Raw genomic sequence first — 14,610 nt, 5'->3', positions numbered from 1 at the left:
ACAGGCATCATTGATGTCACCAACACAATCACAAGCGTCACCACTGCTGGATTTCATGGCACCCTGGTTAAGTGAGGCCGAAGGCAGTGAGGGCAGAAGAGGAAGATACTGCCACATTCAACACAGCAGATCTTAACCGCTGCCAATTCTCTTCTCGCCTACTTGACAGATTCATATGAAGACAATGCCCGCAGCAATGTTCAGGCTGCTAACGGGACAGGAGACACCACTGTACATCTAACTCTCATCAAAAGAACTGAACTGAACTATCCCAGCCATTCTAGAACCTTCAAGAGGAATTTTTGTATTTTGTAGGAACTGAAAGGGTTTGAACCAATTCGTGGATATATTCTGAAACTCAACAGATCCAGCTTCTTTGCCTTTTTCTTCTTCATTTCTTTCTATTTTAAACAACATTCTGTTGCCAAAAGATGAATCTGTTACTTATGGACCAATAACCAACTGACACCACCTTTCCAATACATGGAAGTATTTTGCAAAATCATCTACAAAACCCTTTCCCTGTGGAAGCTGGAAAGCATAGGGTGGCACCCACCACAAACGCCCCCTGTGCAAACCCCACTGGCATGTTGCCTGGGATCCAGCTGCAGGCAGTGGCGCCTGTGCAATCCCTCTTGCTGGTGGATTCTGCTTGTGGCATTTATTTGAACCCTGACTGTGGCATGGCCGTCCCAGGTATGCATGCCTGCTGCTTTTAAGCAATGTGGCAAGACTGAGTGTGTAATTTGAGGAGATGAGTGAGGGCAGGCCAGTTTTGAAATGACCAAGAATGTAGGCACTTCTGGTTGGGAGCTGGGCTTGGGGGTGGAGTGTTTGATGATGCTAATCCAATGAAAAGCTACTGTCGTCCTTGGTATTCTTATTGACAAGTGTAATGTGTTAACAAGTTTTGATGAAACGTGACTTTAAGTGTGGAACAAGGGGTGGGGGCTGGTGGGGAGGAGGAGGTTTTTTAAAAAACAAAACAAAAACCCAGATGCAAAATAACGAGACTTGCCGCAATATAAAGCTGGATATTTATTTAAATCAAGTAAATTTATGGTTTGGAAACTGAAGTTTTTTAATGACTGAAATTGTTCCTATGGATTTGCATATGGGGTACCATGGGGTTCCTAGTTTTTAATATCCCACAACCTTCCATCTTTGGTTGAACTTGAGTTTACTACCAGAAAGCCATGTTTAAATAGTTTTAAGGTCAATCCTGTTTCCTTTTTTTGTTTTTTGTTTTTCTGAGCCAACATGTGGTCTGAATGTAAATGATGGCTGCAAACGGGGAAGTCATCGCCATCAACAGTATTAGAATTTGTGGAGATGATAAACCGAGTACTAGTAATGTTGTGTTCATTATGAGATAAATGTCAACTGATGTAACCTTTTTCGTCTTGATTTCTCTCTCTCTCCTTTTGGCCAAGGCCTTGAAAAAAAACAATAATACACTGTGACTAAAGAAGCCTTACCATGCAGTAACAGAAAAGCTTTAGGATTACTGTAGTTCAAGGAGTAACGCCGTAGATCTCTTGTTGCATGCAGGTGACCCTAGGAGAGAAATAATCTAGACTCGCTAATAAATTTGGAGTAATAAAGTACTGTGGCTTCTTTCGTTTGTTTTTGAAGTCTACTTAGTGCAGGGATGGAAAACCTTCAACCCACAGGCCAACTCCCCCCCCCCCAAATCACATCCCTTCCCTCACAGACCTGTTCACTTGGGGGTCTGACCTCACCCGCTGCCTACAGGTTCCCACCAAGGGGATTCTGCCTCTGCGTGGGAAAAGGTCCTCCACCCCTCGCTTAGCAGGTGTAGTGACACCAGGACCAGCTCATGTGACCGGTGGCACAGCTCCTCCAAGGGGATTTGTGCAAGATTGCCATGCCGTGTTCCAAGAGAGGCTGTGCAATAGCAGTGCTGAAGCAGAGCACAGGCTTCAGCCACTGGGGCTTAATCTTGAAGTGACATTGCAGAGGCACCTTCCTGCTCACCATTCATCTTCCCCTCCAGAAATCAGCACTGCAGATTTTGAGGGAGTGTGAGTTAGTCACCTGAATGCTTGGACTTCCACTGGAGGTCACTGTCGTTTCATAATAGCAAAGCTGAAAAAGCATTTTCAGAGACGGCAACTTTTGACATCTTTCTGAGCTGATACTGCCAAGAAATCCTTGGGGCTGGTGCTGTAGCAAAAGAGGCAAGAAGCAAGAGAGGTGCCACGGAGGCACTGCCGTCTCTGTTGAATGAGCTTCTATTGCAACAAGGAGGGTGCAAGTGTTCCAGCTGCATAAGTGCTTAAGTTATCACACAGACATTTCTGCTTTCTGGAACCAGTCCCAAGCTCCATAGGACAGCTCTGCAGTGAACACTGGTTCTGGTTTGGCCCACAGCTGCCAAATAAAAGGGGCATGAGCTCAATTACCCCCCCCTCCCCGGCCCGTGAATAAGGCACTTAGCTTTCCCCAGGGATCCAGCTTGTAACTTAGAAGAACAGGGCACTCCAGATGTTGTCAGACCCTGGACTGTGGCCAACACAGTCACTGGTCAGGGCTGATGGGCATTGGTCCAACAGTATTTGGTAGGTTACAGTATTTGGTGGGTTCAATCTTAGAATTGTCAGTATCTGTGGATCAGAAATATCTTTAAAAAGGGAAAAACAGCACATCAGTTAGCCAAAAAGGGGGGGGACACATAGACAATAAACACATCAAACCCCCTCCCCCAGAAACCCAACAGAAAATCCACATATTGATTGTAGAAAATCAATTCTGGAAGATGCAGTGTCCAGAAATATGTTTTTTCCCCTTTTTATTAAAACACTGTTCAGAATTAGTTAAAACACTTTTGAGGTACAGTGAATAAAATACAACTTCTAAGCTGTAAAGCAGGGTCATTGCAGCTTGGCAACAGAGGGGTGTGTGTGCCCTCTAACCCCAAGCATAACCTTCAAAACTTTTAAAAGCAACTTCTTTGAATGAGAAAAAGTATGTGTCTGTCTGTGTTTGTTTGTTAAATAATAAACCAATAGTCTTTTGCAAAAGGAGCCCCTTCAATATGAAGCCACAGGACCGGGGCGCTGTGCCACTGAAAGTTAAGATCCAAAGCCGGACCGTGAAAGGAAGACTCTTCAGGGGTGTCTGTTGGGTTTGCTTTGCCTTTTAAAGCCCCCCCCCCCCCGGATGCTTGGCTCTCTCAAAGGCCTGCAGTGGAGCTGGAGAATATTCCTCCGTGGAGCAGCCACAGTACTTTGTCAAAGGATGGTTTCTCGACAGACTCCAATTAAACTGTGTGGCCTCTCTAAGCTGGGGCCAATGTGGGCCCTGTGTAAGAAGGCCACTGGAGAGCTCAGTGCCCCACAGCTCTGTAGGTGGAGGTCTTCCTGAAGCCGTTTTCTTGAGGTATCCACATTCTGTCGGGAGCTCATGATCACCTGCAGAGAAAGAGGAGAGCAAGGAGGAAAGCTAGACACAGAGCAGAGGCAGAGGTGGGCAGACTGCAGACTTCTGGGACAGAGTGTTATGTTACTTTTTCCTTTATTCATATTCTGCCTTTTGGACTGACAAAAACACTAAGAGACAGCAAGAAAAAGTACTTAAACAGACGCTCCGCCTTTTAGGGGTCTGGGGCAAGGGGTGGGGTAAGGCAAGTGGAGTTGCTTGCCCCTGGTGTTCCAGTAGTCACTTGTAGCCAAATTTGCTGCTGCTTTTTAAAAAGCTAGAACCTCCAGAGCCACCGCCTGGTGCAAAACGGGAGGGGGGTGTTGGGGTGGTGGAGCCGGATGCCAATTCAAGGAGTCAAGCCAGTTACATGCTTGAACTCTGTGGGGATGACCTGCATCCCCAAATCTATAGACACAAGATTTGTGATCTTTATCCCTTTGCCAGGAGACCATCACAAAATTGTGCAAGTAAAAAAAAAAGTACACCAATCAAAACATAATGAAAACAGATAACATATTCTGGTGCAACATCCAACATCTTAGGAAGGTAGGAAACTGGATGGTGATGAACTACAATTCCCAAGTGTGGCCAATGGCCAGGGATGATGGGAGTTGTAGTTTAGCAACACCTGGCGAGTCAATCAGCTTCTCACTTGCATCTTTTCTTACCTTCATTTCAGTTCCCCACCTACTTTGTTTGCCTTTGTTTTCTCTGAGATTGTGGCAACCCCCTCCCCACAATTTCTCCCAGTTAGTTTACTTCTTCCATGCCTTCCAGCCTATTTTTCCTCGTTCTGCTAGCCCTGCCTATCTACATCCCACTCTCCTCTAATGTGTGTTTGTCTCTGTGTGTATCTGCAAGCCCACTTGAAGATTCCTGCAGGTACCCCCCCCCCAACCGGGCTGAGTGAGTGCCTGCCTTCCTGCCTACATGAAGCTTCTTCTGTTGAGTTTTTGACTAACTGCTTGGGTGATAGTGTGAATGTGCATCCCTTTTTAAAGGGAAATTCCCTTATGCTGAATAGGCTTCCTCGCGAGAAAAGGGAAAACTTGGCAGCTATGATTGTATATGAGTGCCTGAGTCTGCCTGTCTGCCTTCTCCTATGCCCGCCCCCCACCTCTGCTTTGCTGGCCTGCTTGGTCACCATCTGGCCCATAGCTGCCAAGTTATCCCTTTTTTTCAGGGAAATTCCCTTATGCTGAATAGGCTTCCTCGTGAGAAAAGCAAAAACTTGGCAGCTATGATCTGGCCACATCTGTAATGTTGGCACAGCCATGCAAAAGGGACTGGGGCACCCCACAAATGTACATGGAATCTGATACAGGCTGCATCCCATTTGATACTGAGCTCAAAGCAACCTAACTGTCACTAGTTTCGATAACAAGTTTGAAAGTAGCGATTTTGCAGCCTAATCTGGAGGGTCTCAGCTGCCCTCTGCCTGACCTGGCAGTGACTGGTACCCAGCAGCAAACTGCCATGGAACAAGGAGATTCCACCATGGCCACCGTTACCAAACCAAAACATTAAAGCTGCTCACCTGGTCAATGATGTTTGCACTGAAGATGGCTTCTTCCATGTGCCGCTCGTCAGACTTGATGACCGACCGGATGCTGTTTACCACATGACGCACTTCCGGGGGGAGGTTGCAGTTCGAGTGCTCCAAAAACTTGGCCACCAGGATCTTTGTGTCCTTGTAGGCTTGCAGGTCCACCAGAGAGTGGGGACGCTCCTTGCAGATGGTCTGGAAGGCCTTTGGCTTCCGGGAACGTTCGGCCTTTTTGGGGTCCCTCAGCTTTCCCACTGGATGGAGCTGGTTTCTGGAGTCCTGATAAGTAGAGGCAGCCACATGAGGACCAGAGGCAGGAACTAAAACCAAATGGGAAGGAGAAATATTATGAAGGCGGTAGGGGGAAACAGCACTAATTCAGACACAAGGACCACAGCGAGTTCAGTGGTTCATTGTCACCACCACAAGTGCCTGTAGACAGAGCTGGCCCACTAATGAGACAGACGGAAGCAGCTGCTGTGGGCGGCAGAATCTGGTGTGTGTGTGTGTGTGTGTGTGTGTGTGTGTGTGTGTGTGTGTGTGCTCCTGCTGCCAGGGCTGAGCTCTCCTGGGACCTTGTGAATTCTTGCTGGAAGCTAGTAAGCGAGGCTTTGGCAGGGTTGGGGGCAGTTGGGCAGTACCTCCCCATTTCACCTGAGGCGGCACACCCCTGGCTATATAAATCATTGTTCTGATATTATAATAATTGTTCTGATTGTTCAATGCCTGCCCTATCATGATCAGTCAGCTCTCTAGCCCTCTTTGTGTACTACTCATGCAAAGCGGGTGCCACATGGGGGAAAGCTGTGACCTTCTGCCAGTGGTCCATCCCCTGGTATCGCACATTGCATACAATATATGCATATATAAGAGAAATGCACACTAAATGCTGAGGCTAACTTGATAACAGAAAGAAAATGAGCCTTTGTGTCATTGGTCCGGTACTATGGAATGCTGGATATTCAGCAGGCACCTTCTGTGCAGACTTTTAAATACTGGCTGAAAAGTTTTCCTTTCTGCCAGGTCTATGCAGCCAATTAAGAATACACCCTTTTAATATGATTTTTAATATGTTTTTACTGTATGGTTTTATGTATTTTTGCTGGAAACCAGTTTGATATTTTAAATGAAATAGTTGTCTATTAAATATTTTTATAAATAAATAAATAAAATGTTGACATTTTTTTAAAAAAATGCTAACTGATGCATTAGTGGCAAACTGAACTTTAAACGGAAGAATGAAAAACAGACGAGAACGCAGTGTTGACAGGGGTGTTCACCCCTAAGTCCAACAACATCTGGTTGGAAATGTTACGTTTGTTCGTTTAATTTATTACATTTATTTGCCACCTGTAAGGGTGACTCTGCTCACTGCTATTCAAGAACTGTGTGGTCTTTTTGGATGACATCTTGATATATTCTGACATCCTGGAGCAGCACGTGAAGGACATGCGTATGGTTCTACAATGTCTCAAGGAGCACCGCCTGTATTGTAAAGCTGGAGGAATGCCTGTTTCACGCCTGGCTCTGTTGACTGGCATCTCAGCAGGCGACACTCACCTTCAGTGGCAGACGAACATGACAGAGGGTCACTAGTGGATCGGACTATGCTGGAAATCCTGCTTTTCCTTGTGCGCTGTTGGGCCATCCTCTCTGGGCAGCTGTGGGGCAAACTGCTTGCAGGCACTGAGCAGTGGGCATGGTGAGTCTGTGGCCCAGTGGGTGGGATGAAGACCCCGCAACACATCTTTCGTGGCTTCTGAGGGGGTGTGGTTTTGCATTCTCTGACTGAGCTGCGTGAATCTCTCTTGGAGGCAGTGAAGTTCTCTGAGGAACAGTCTGAGGAGCGACTCCGGGTGCAGGTCTCGGGCTCCTGGCCACGAGACCCATTCACAGAGGTCTGGCTGGCCTCATCGCCTGGGGAACCCTGGGAGCGAGTCCTATGCAACCCACAACGGATGCTGTAGAGGGACTCCGGGACTTCCAGAGAACAGAGGTCCTCTGAGGAGTAGTTGGGGTGCTCAGGGGTGTCAGCTGCTTCAGAGGCCACGTGGGAAGTGCTGTCTGCCGAGGCTGCAAAACAGAGTCGAGTCAGAAACTGCTGCAGTGCCATTATTGAGCACAGGCCAACTTGGTTTTACGATACCATGAAAAATGCAAAGGGAGAATGAAATGAACAGAGGAGTAGTGTCATAAAAGCCAACCTGGTTTAAATCAGCTGCACCGGTTGCCAGTTCATTTCCCAGATCAATTCAAGTGCTCAGACTTAAAGCCCTAAACAATTCAGGCCCCAATATCTGAAAGACCCCCTTCTTTGATAAAGACCCTCTTAGGTGCTGAGCTCAGCAGAGAGGGGTCCTCTTGGTAGTTCCTCCATCTTCATAGGGTCAGGGGGTGGCAACCCAGGAGAGCCTTCTCTGTGGTGGCCCCTACGTTGTGGAACTTCCTCCCCACAGAAGTGCACCTGACATTCAGAGAATGCTGCAGATGCACCTTTTTACCCTTACCCGTATATTTTAAGGACCCACCTGCCTTATGACTGTAAGTTGTTTTAAATTGTTTTTAAATTGTGTTTTAAAGCTGTAAGCCACCCTGCGACCCTGGGTTGAAGGTACTGCAACCCTCTTGATCATTATGTTTCTCGTGTAGCCCTGAATCCTGTGCTCTAACAAGAAGCCCTTGTTCCTTTGGATGATTCACTTGCTTTCAGATAAACTTCCCAGATTTCTTAAATTCTTGGGAAACTCTTCTGTTTTCCTTCATTTGTGTAGTCCTCTTCTAAGGAAAACCCCAAGGAAGGTTAAATGAAATTTCCCCATATTTGGAGCTGGCTGGCATGTGCAAGCACATCCTTTAATGAGCGCAAGATAAAAGCAATGAGTCCCACACATGAAGGGACTGATGCAGATCTAAGGCAGCCCTGAACCTCTCTTAATTGCCTCTGATCTTATGCTTTCCAGCAGAGTCAGATTACATTTTCAACTGCCAGCTACGGTATCATCATCATCATCATTTTATTTGTATTCTGCCTTTCCATTGTTAAAACCAGTGCTTTTTTCAGGGGGTACTCAAGGGCATACAGTGCCAGCCCAAGTGTCTGCTCAGCAGCCTCAGCTTTTGCAGCTGGAGTCAGTCTGGGCCCGCCTTCCCCAGGCCAGGTGGAAAAGGCCTGCAAGGCAGGGAGCAGGTCTGCCCGGAGTCACAGCCAAGGCATCAAAGTGGGCATGAGCCCTATGCCAGTGAATGCGCAGTGCATAGATCACCTTGGCTGCTGAAGCCTGCTGTGGTGTTTCTCTCAGCCAGACTGGGCTCTGTCACTTGCTGGCCCACCGTGGTGACCTGTGAATAGCAAAGAAAAGAAAATCAGGAGCGGAAGCTAATGGAACCAGGGCATTCACTGCCAAAGAAATCATCCGAGATTTAGCTGCTCACAGCCCAGTCTCAGCCAGCGTATTGATTTGGAAGTCCCGTGGAGCTATGCTGGATCCTGAACCAGCTCCTTTGCGGTGATATGCTGACATCAGACCCCGTCCCTGTGCCATCTCCAGGCCGATGTAGCTCTCTGCCCAACCGCCACCACTTTCCACCCCAGCCAGCATCCTCCACAGGGATCTCACGGCTCCATTGAGCCTGACTTGTACTCAGAATTCCAGTCCAACACGGTGAACATGGAAGCAGGAGAGTCTTTGATCCAGTAGGCTTCTCCCTTTGGTACTACCCACTGCTGGCCCGTGGCCCCCAACAGGGAAAAAAGTTGCCCACCCCTGCTTAGGATGCTGCTTGCCGTCTGTGAGGAAAGGGCAGTAGCTCACTGGGAGAGCATCTGCTTTGAATGCAGAAGGTCCCAGATTCAATCTCTGTCTAACTATTCCTGAAGAAGAGTTGGTTCTGCTCATGCGATTTATACTTGCTCCCCATATGCATGGAATTACATTAGCCTTCCTCAAACTGTCAACCCCCCCCCCCCAAAAAAAACCTCCCATAATCCCTGAGCATTGGTCATGCTGGCTGAGACTGATAAAAACTGGGAGTCCAGGTTGGGCATGAATTCCTTGAACCTTTCTATCCCAGCTTGATCACTAGAGTGCCATTGATCATTCCCTGAGCTGGCTCAGTGGACAATCAGAAACGGAGCCTTTAGTGTCATCGGCCCAATCCTGAGATTCAGCAGCACCTTCTGGGGCAAGTTTCAAATGCCTCCTGAAAACATTTCTACTCTGCCAGGCCTATGCAGGCCACAAAGAAGACATCTTTCCACAAGAGTTACCTGATTTCTACTTTTAACTTCTTCTTGATGGTTTTCATTGTACAGTGTTATAGTTAATAATAATAATAATAATAATAATAATAATAATAATAATAATAATAAATTATTTATACCCCGCCCATCTGGCTGGGCTTCCCCAGCCACTCTGGGCGGCTTCCAACAGAATAGTAAAATACAATAATCTATTAAACATTAAAAGCTTCCCTAAACAGGGCTGCCTTCAGATGTCTTCTAAAAGTCTGGTAGTTGTTTTTCTCTTTGACATCTGATGGGAGGGTGTTCCACAGGGTGAGTGCCACTACCGAGAAGGCCCTCTGCCTGGTTCCCTGTAACTTGGCTTCTTGCAATGAGGGAACCACCAGAAGGCCCTCAGCGCTGGACCTCAGTGTCTGGGCAGAACGATGAGGGTGGAGACGTTCCTTCAGGTATACTGGACCAAGACTGTTTAGGGCTTTAAAGGTCAGCACCAACACTTTGAATTGTGCTCGGAAACGTACTGGGAGCCAATGTAGGTCTTTCAAGACCGATGTTATTTGGTTTCGGCACATTCTGGATTAGTTGTAGTTTCCGAGTCACCTTCAAAGGTAGCCCCACGTAGAGCGCATTGCAGTAGTCAAAGCGAGAGATAACCAGAGCATGCAGCACTCTGGCGAGACAGTCCGTGGGCAGGTAGGGTCTCATCCTGCGTACCAGATGGAGCTGGTAGACAGCTTCCCTGGACACAGATGCCTCCATGGACAGCTGTGAGTCCAAATTGACTCCCAGGCTGTTCACCTGGTCCTTCAGGGGCACAATTACCCCATTCAGGACCAGGGAGTCTCCACACCTGCCCACCTCCTGTCCCCCACAAACAGTACTTCTGTCTTGTCAGGATTCAACCTCAATCTGTTAGCCCCCACCCATCCTTCAAGTGCTGTAAACCACTTGGATTTTGTTTGTTTTTTAAAAATGACATAGCAGCATATATATAAATATATAAATAAATAAATAAATATTCCTCCCACTAGTGGTCTTTCTCACCTGATTGGCTGGGCTTTGTCCAATAACTGCTTCATAGGGAGGGGGCAGCTCAGATGGATAGAGCATTCCAGGGCTGTTGATGGCAACCTCATACAAAGCGCCAAAGGGTGAGTGAGGAAAGTCCAGGTGGAGCCCTCTAAACACACACACAATGACAACAATAATCAGTAATAAAGCCATCAATAACTGGGGCTTTAACATTTAATCAACAAATCAGTTCAATCCATTAAATCGACTTTTGCTCAGATGAAAGATGTGACCTGATTAATTGGATGGCAGACATTTCTATTAAAAATCTGATTTCTTTTTTTAAGGCAACTACTTCTTAAAAGTGCAAAGGACAAGCAACACCTTAGCAGAGGCATCTCCCTTTCACTCACCCAGAGGAGGGAACGCCTCTTTCAATATTATTCCTGCTCTGATGCATTTGGGTCATCTAAAGACAAAAGATGGCCTGCTTCTTGCAAAGGCATGCCATATTACACTGTACTCAATGAATTAACTAAATGTTGTAGGATTTATCAGCTAAGACTTGTTTTTAACTTAAAGAACAGTCCTACTAAGAACATATGTACTGAATGAATGAAAATGCTGCATATTTGAACTGAACGTGCGGCTATCTTTAAAAGCCAGCAGCAGCCCGGGAAGAATCCCTCTTTGCTGTCTGGGGTCAGGGACAGAGCAGCAGACCAAGAACCCTTTGCTGAGTACCAGCTCATTCATGTCTCTTGTGTGAATGGTTAATCACAGGCGAAAGAAATCATGAGAAGAGAAGACTCCCTGGAAAAGACCCTGGTGCTGGGAAAGATTGAGGGCACAAGGAGAAGGGGACGACAGAGGACGAGATGGTTGGACAGTGTTCTCGAAGCTACGAACATGAGTCTGACCAAACTGCGGGAGGCAGTGGAAGACAGGAGTGCCTGGCATGCTCTGGTCCAGGCACCCCCAAACTGCGGCCCTCCAGATGTTTTGTCCTACAACTCCCATGATCCCTAGCTAAGAGGACCAGTGGTCAGGGATGATGGGAATTGTAGTCCAAAACATCTGGAGGGCCAAAGTTTGGGGATGCCTGCTCTGGTCCATGGGGTCACGAAGAGTCGGACACGACTAAACAACAACCAAGAAATCATTTACCTTTGTGCTTCTATCACAGGAGTGCATGTGTACTCGGGTGGGTAGTAGGGTGGGGGTGGAACTGGAGGGATGAACTCATCAAAATCCAAGGTCTGGTGCCCCAAGATAGTCCCATGGGGTGTCATACAGTCAGGGTTGGCAGAATGAGACCTCTGCGGGAGGAACTGTGTGATACAAGCAGGATATTCAAGATGCATTAGGAATAGTACCCAGTAGATTCTAGGAAGTTCATACAGCAGGAGAAAGCACATTGGCCGCTAGTCAGAGCAAAAGGCAAAAATGCATTTCCAAAGAACACCCGTATATGAATAAGGAATCACTGCATAACGTATGTTAAGATAATGACTGAACCCATGCCCAGCTTCAACAGGAGGCCACAGGTCAGTGGCCCATGACCTCAGCAGGGCCTATCAGCTGCCCTCCTCACTACCAAGATCTGGGACCAAACGTGGGAGAATTGAAGCAAGCGTCCCAAAGCCTGTGGCTGCCTGGAAAATGCACCTGGAAATAATAATAATTATTATTAATTATCTTTTTTTTTTGCCCAGGGCAACCCAAAGCAACATACTCAGGCATAGACAAACTCGGCCCTCCAGATGTTTTGGGACTACAACTCCCATCATCCCTAGCTAACAGGACCAGTGGCCAGGGATGATGGGAGTTGTAGTCCCAAAACATCTGGAGGGCCGAGTTTGCCTATGCCTGCAATATACCAACCAACCAAACAGACCAATGTCCCACAAAATACATACATTAAAACCAAGAGAAAAAGGGAATACCGTACATTAAAACATTACATTTTTAGGTAGCAGTCTTTGTCACTGATTGGACATTTCAGGACAGTGATTGACTTGGTATATCTCATATAGTATTTATGCTGGGTTTTTACAGTTTTAGCTTAGAGGTGCTTTCTCCCATAAAGTATGCCATGCTAAGTAACTATTACTCCACTGTATTACTTGTTTTTCTCTCTTTTTGTCTTTCTCAACAGGAAATTGTAGAAACCGACAATATTGTGATTTTTAAATGGATAGTGTAATTTGTGAATTTTGACTTGTCACACAACAGAGTCTTCTATCTCATCTAGGGAACCCTCATTGCAGGTTTAGTGATGATATCACAAGAGGTGACCAAGCCTATACCAAACACAGGTAGTGGCACACCAAAGTCACATTCTGGTCACCATCTTGATTCAAAATGGCATCCACCAATCAAGTGAGGACAAAGCCCACTGCCCCACCTCAGGAACCCTCACCCCAAGGTTGGCAACAATATCTCAAGAGCCATCCAAATACCGTATTGGACCCCAAATAAGCCACACTTTCCCCCCAAATTCCGACCATGGAAAGTTAAAGTGTGGCTTATATTCACGACCTTATGCTCCTCCGCAAGCACCGCTGCTCAGCCAGAAAGTTTTTTGGGGGCGCCACTGCCTCCCACCCATTACAGGAGGATAGATCTTAGTGAGGGGCAGCAAGTGAGAAGTGCACCACAAACCAGTTGGGAAGCGGGCGTGCCACACTCATGCTGCTGCGGGTGGACAACCATAAGGGGAGAGCACCAGGGAAGTGCGCTCACCAGTGCCGGGAATTTTAAGGAAGTGGCTTATATTTGGGTGTTGTCTTTCTTTTCTTTTTACCCCTTGAATTTTAAAGGTGCAGCTTATTTGCGAGTGTGGCTTATATTTGGGCCAATATGGTACGTAGAGGACAAATTCCCCTAAAATATATAGTAGAGTCTTCCTTATCATTTTTCTCAAAGTTTGTAACTGTTTTCTCTACCTATGTAACAAAAAGGAAATAAGGACATATTTGATGTTTGTGTGTGTAGGTTGTGCGCTCTCTCTGCTGGTTCCCAACATCCACTCCCTGCTCCCTGGGTAACACATGCTGCTCTTGACCTCCACTCTCCTTGCCTCTTAGTCTTCCTTACACCAATGGTGCATTCAGACCGCTCACCTGTCTGCAAACTCATCTGTTCCCACCTTTCACTCCTCTTCTCTCTACTGTTTTGTCCGATTCCTTACCTGATTCCATAGCTTGCCTTGCCCCCGAGTCTGTCTCCACATTTCCCCCAGATGTCCCTACAATTTTGATCCCTATCTTTCTGGGACTCAGTTCCTAGGTCCTCTGGGTCATTTGAGGCAACTATTCCCTTCCTTCTGGTAGAAAAATTATGTGGGGCTGTTAAAAAGAAAGTATTTTGTAAGATTAAGCAGCAGGAAGCGCCAATAACTTTCATCCTGCACTTGTCTCTAATATTGCATTCCTATTTCTAGAGCTGTGAAATTAAAACCCCATGAAAGTGTTATAAGAGTTATAAATCCTCCACATTTTTTGTGTAAATTATTCTGAATTTAAGATATCACTTCCATGAGGAGTGTTGGAAGTCCAGTCTCTCTGGAAATTATAAGGCAACTGAACAGATGGAGTCTCCTTCTTTAAGCGGAGGCTTGGCTGCCATCTGTCAGGAATGCTTTGATGGTGTCTCCTGCTCGGCAGGGGGTTGGACTGGATGGTCCTAGTGGTCTCTTCCAACTCTATGATTCTATGATTCTAGATTGTTGGCCCTTGGCTTGATTTCTGTCTGGCTCACAGAGGTTTCAGTAAGGCAACAAATTTCTGCCTGTGTATTCTTGTACTACCTCCATACTTGTTCGGGGCTGTGTTTCCCCTGTTGAATCATCTGCTCCATATTCTTCAGGTCGGGCATTGTTTTCTTTTTTGGAGAAGACTGAGGCAAAGAAGGTATTGAGGAGTTCTGCCCTTTCTCTGTCCCCTGTTCGCATTTCACCATCTTCTCCTCTAAGTGACCCCACTGTTTCCTTGTTCTTCCTTTTGCTACGGACATACCCATAAAAGCCCTTTTTGTTGCTTTTAACCTCTCTAGCAAGCCTCAGTTCATTCTGTGCTTAGTTTTTCTGACTTTGTCTCTACACGTGCTGGATATTTGTTTGAATTCCTCTCTGGTGGTTTCCCCCCTTTTCCATTTTTTGTACATATCCCTTTTAAATCTTAACTCAGTTAAAAGTTCTTTAGATAGCCACCCTGGCTTCTTTAGGCACCTTCCATGTTTCCGTCTCATTGGTATTGCCTGAAGTTGTGCTTTTAATATCTCCCTTTTAACAAACTCCCAACCATCATGAACTCCCGTCCCTTTTAGTATTTCTGTCCATGGGATTTCACCCAGCGTTTCCCTA

General features: G+C 46.5%; 2 protein-coding genes across 4 annotated transcripts in view; one reads left to right on the top strand and one right to left on the bottom strand.

Annotated features, from left to right (window-relative positions):
- APBA2 (amyloid beta precursor protein binding family A member 2) overlaps window positions 1–1,607 on the top strand; it is a 100,996-nt gene extending 99,389 nt beyond the window's left edge. For all 3 annotated transcript variants that reach the window (XM_088657318.1, XM_035132241.3, XM_088657319.1), the window contains one exon: window positions 170–1,607. In XM_088657318.1, the coding sequence (XP_088513444.1) occupies window positions 170–241 (72 nt within the window). In that variant the 3' untranslated portion in view covers window positions 242–1,607. The remainder of the gene's footprint in view (window positions 1–169) is intronic.
- Window positions 1,608–2,795: 1,188 nt separating this feature from the next.
- ENTREP2 (endosomal transmembrane epsin interactor 2) overlaps window positions 2,796–14,610 on the bottom strand; it is a 150,463-nt gene continuing 138,648 nt past the window's right edge. Inside the window, exons 6-11 of the mRNA XM_035131777.3 lie at window positions 11,412–11,575; window positions 10,278–10,413; window positions 8,254–8,329; window positions 6,551–7,063; window positions 4,982–5,310; window positions 2,796–3,434 (exon numbers count right to left, since the gene is read on the bottom strand). Of these exons, the coding sequence (XP_034987668.3) occupies window positions 3,255–3,434; window positions 4,982–5,310; window positions 6,551–7,063; window positions 8,254–8,329; window positions 10,278–10,413; window positions 11,412–11,575 (1,398 nt within the window). The 3' untranslated portion in view covers window positions 2,796–3,254. The remainder of the gene's footprint in view (window positions 3,435–4,981; window positions 5,311–6,550; window positions 7,064–8,253; window positions 8,330–10,277; window positions 10,414–11,411; window positions 11,576–14,610) is intronic.

The sequence above is a fragment of the Zootoca vivipara genome, chromosome 13 (genome assembly GCF_965207765.1).
Source record: "Zootoca vivipara chromosome 13, rZooViv2.hap1.1, whole genome shotgun sequence".
Taxonomy (NCBI): Eukaryota; Metazoa; Chordata; class Lepidosauria; order Squamata; family Lacertidae; genus Zootoca; species Zootoca vivipara.
The sequence above is the reverse complement of the archived record's forward strand: the minus strand, read 5'-3'. Positions and strand labels throughout refer to the sequence as shown.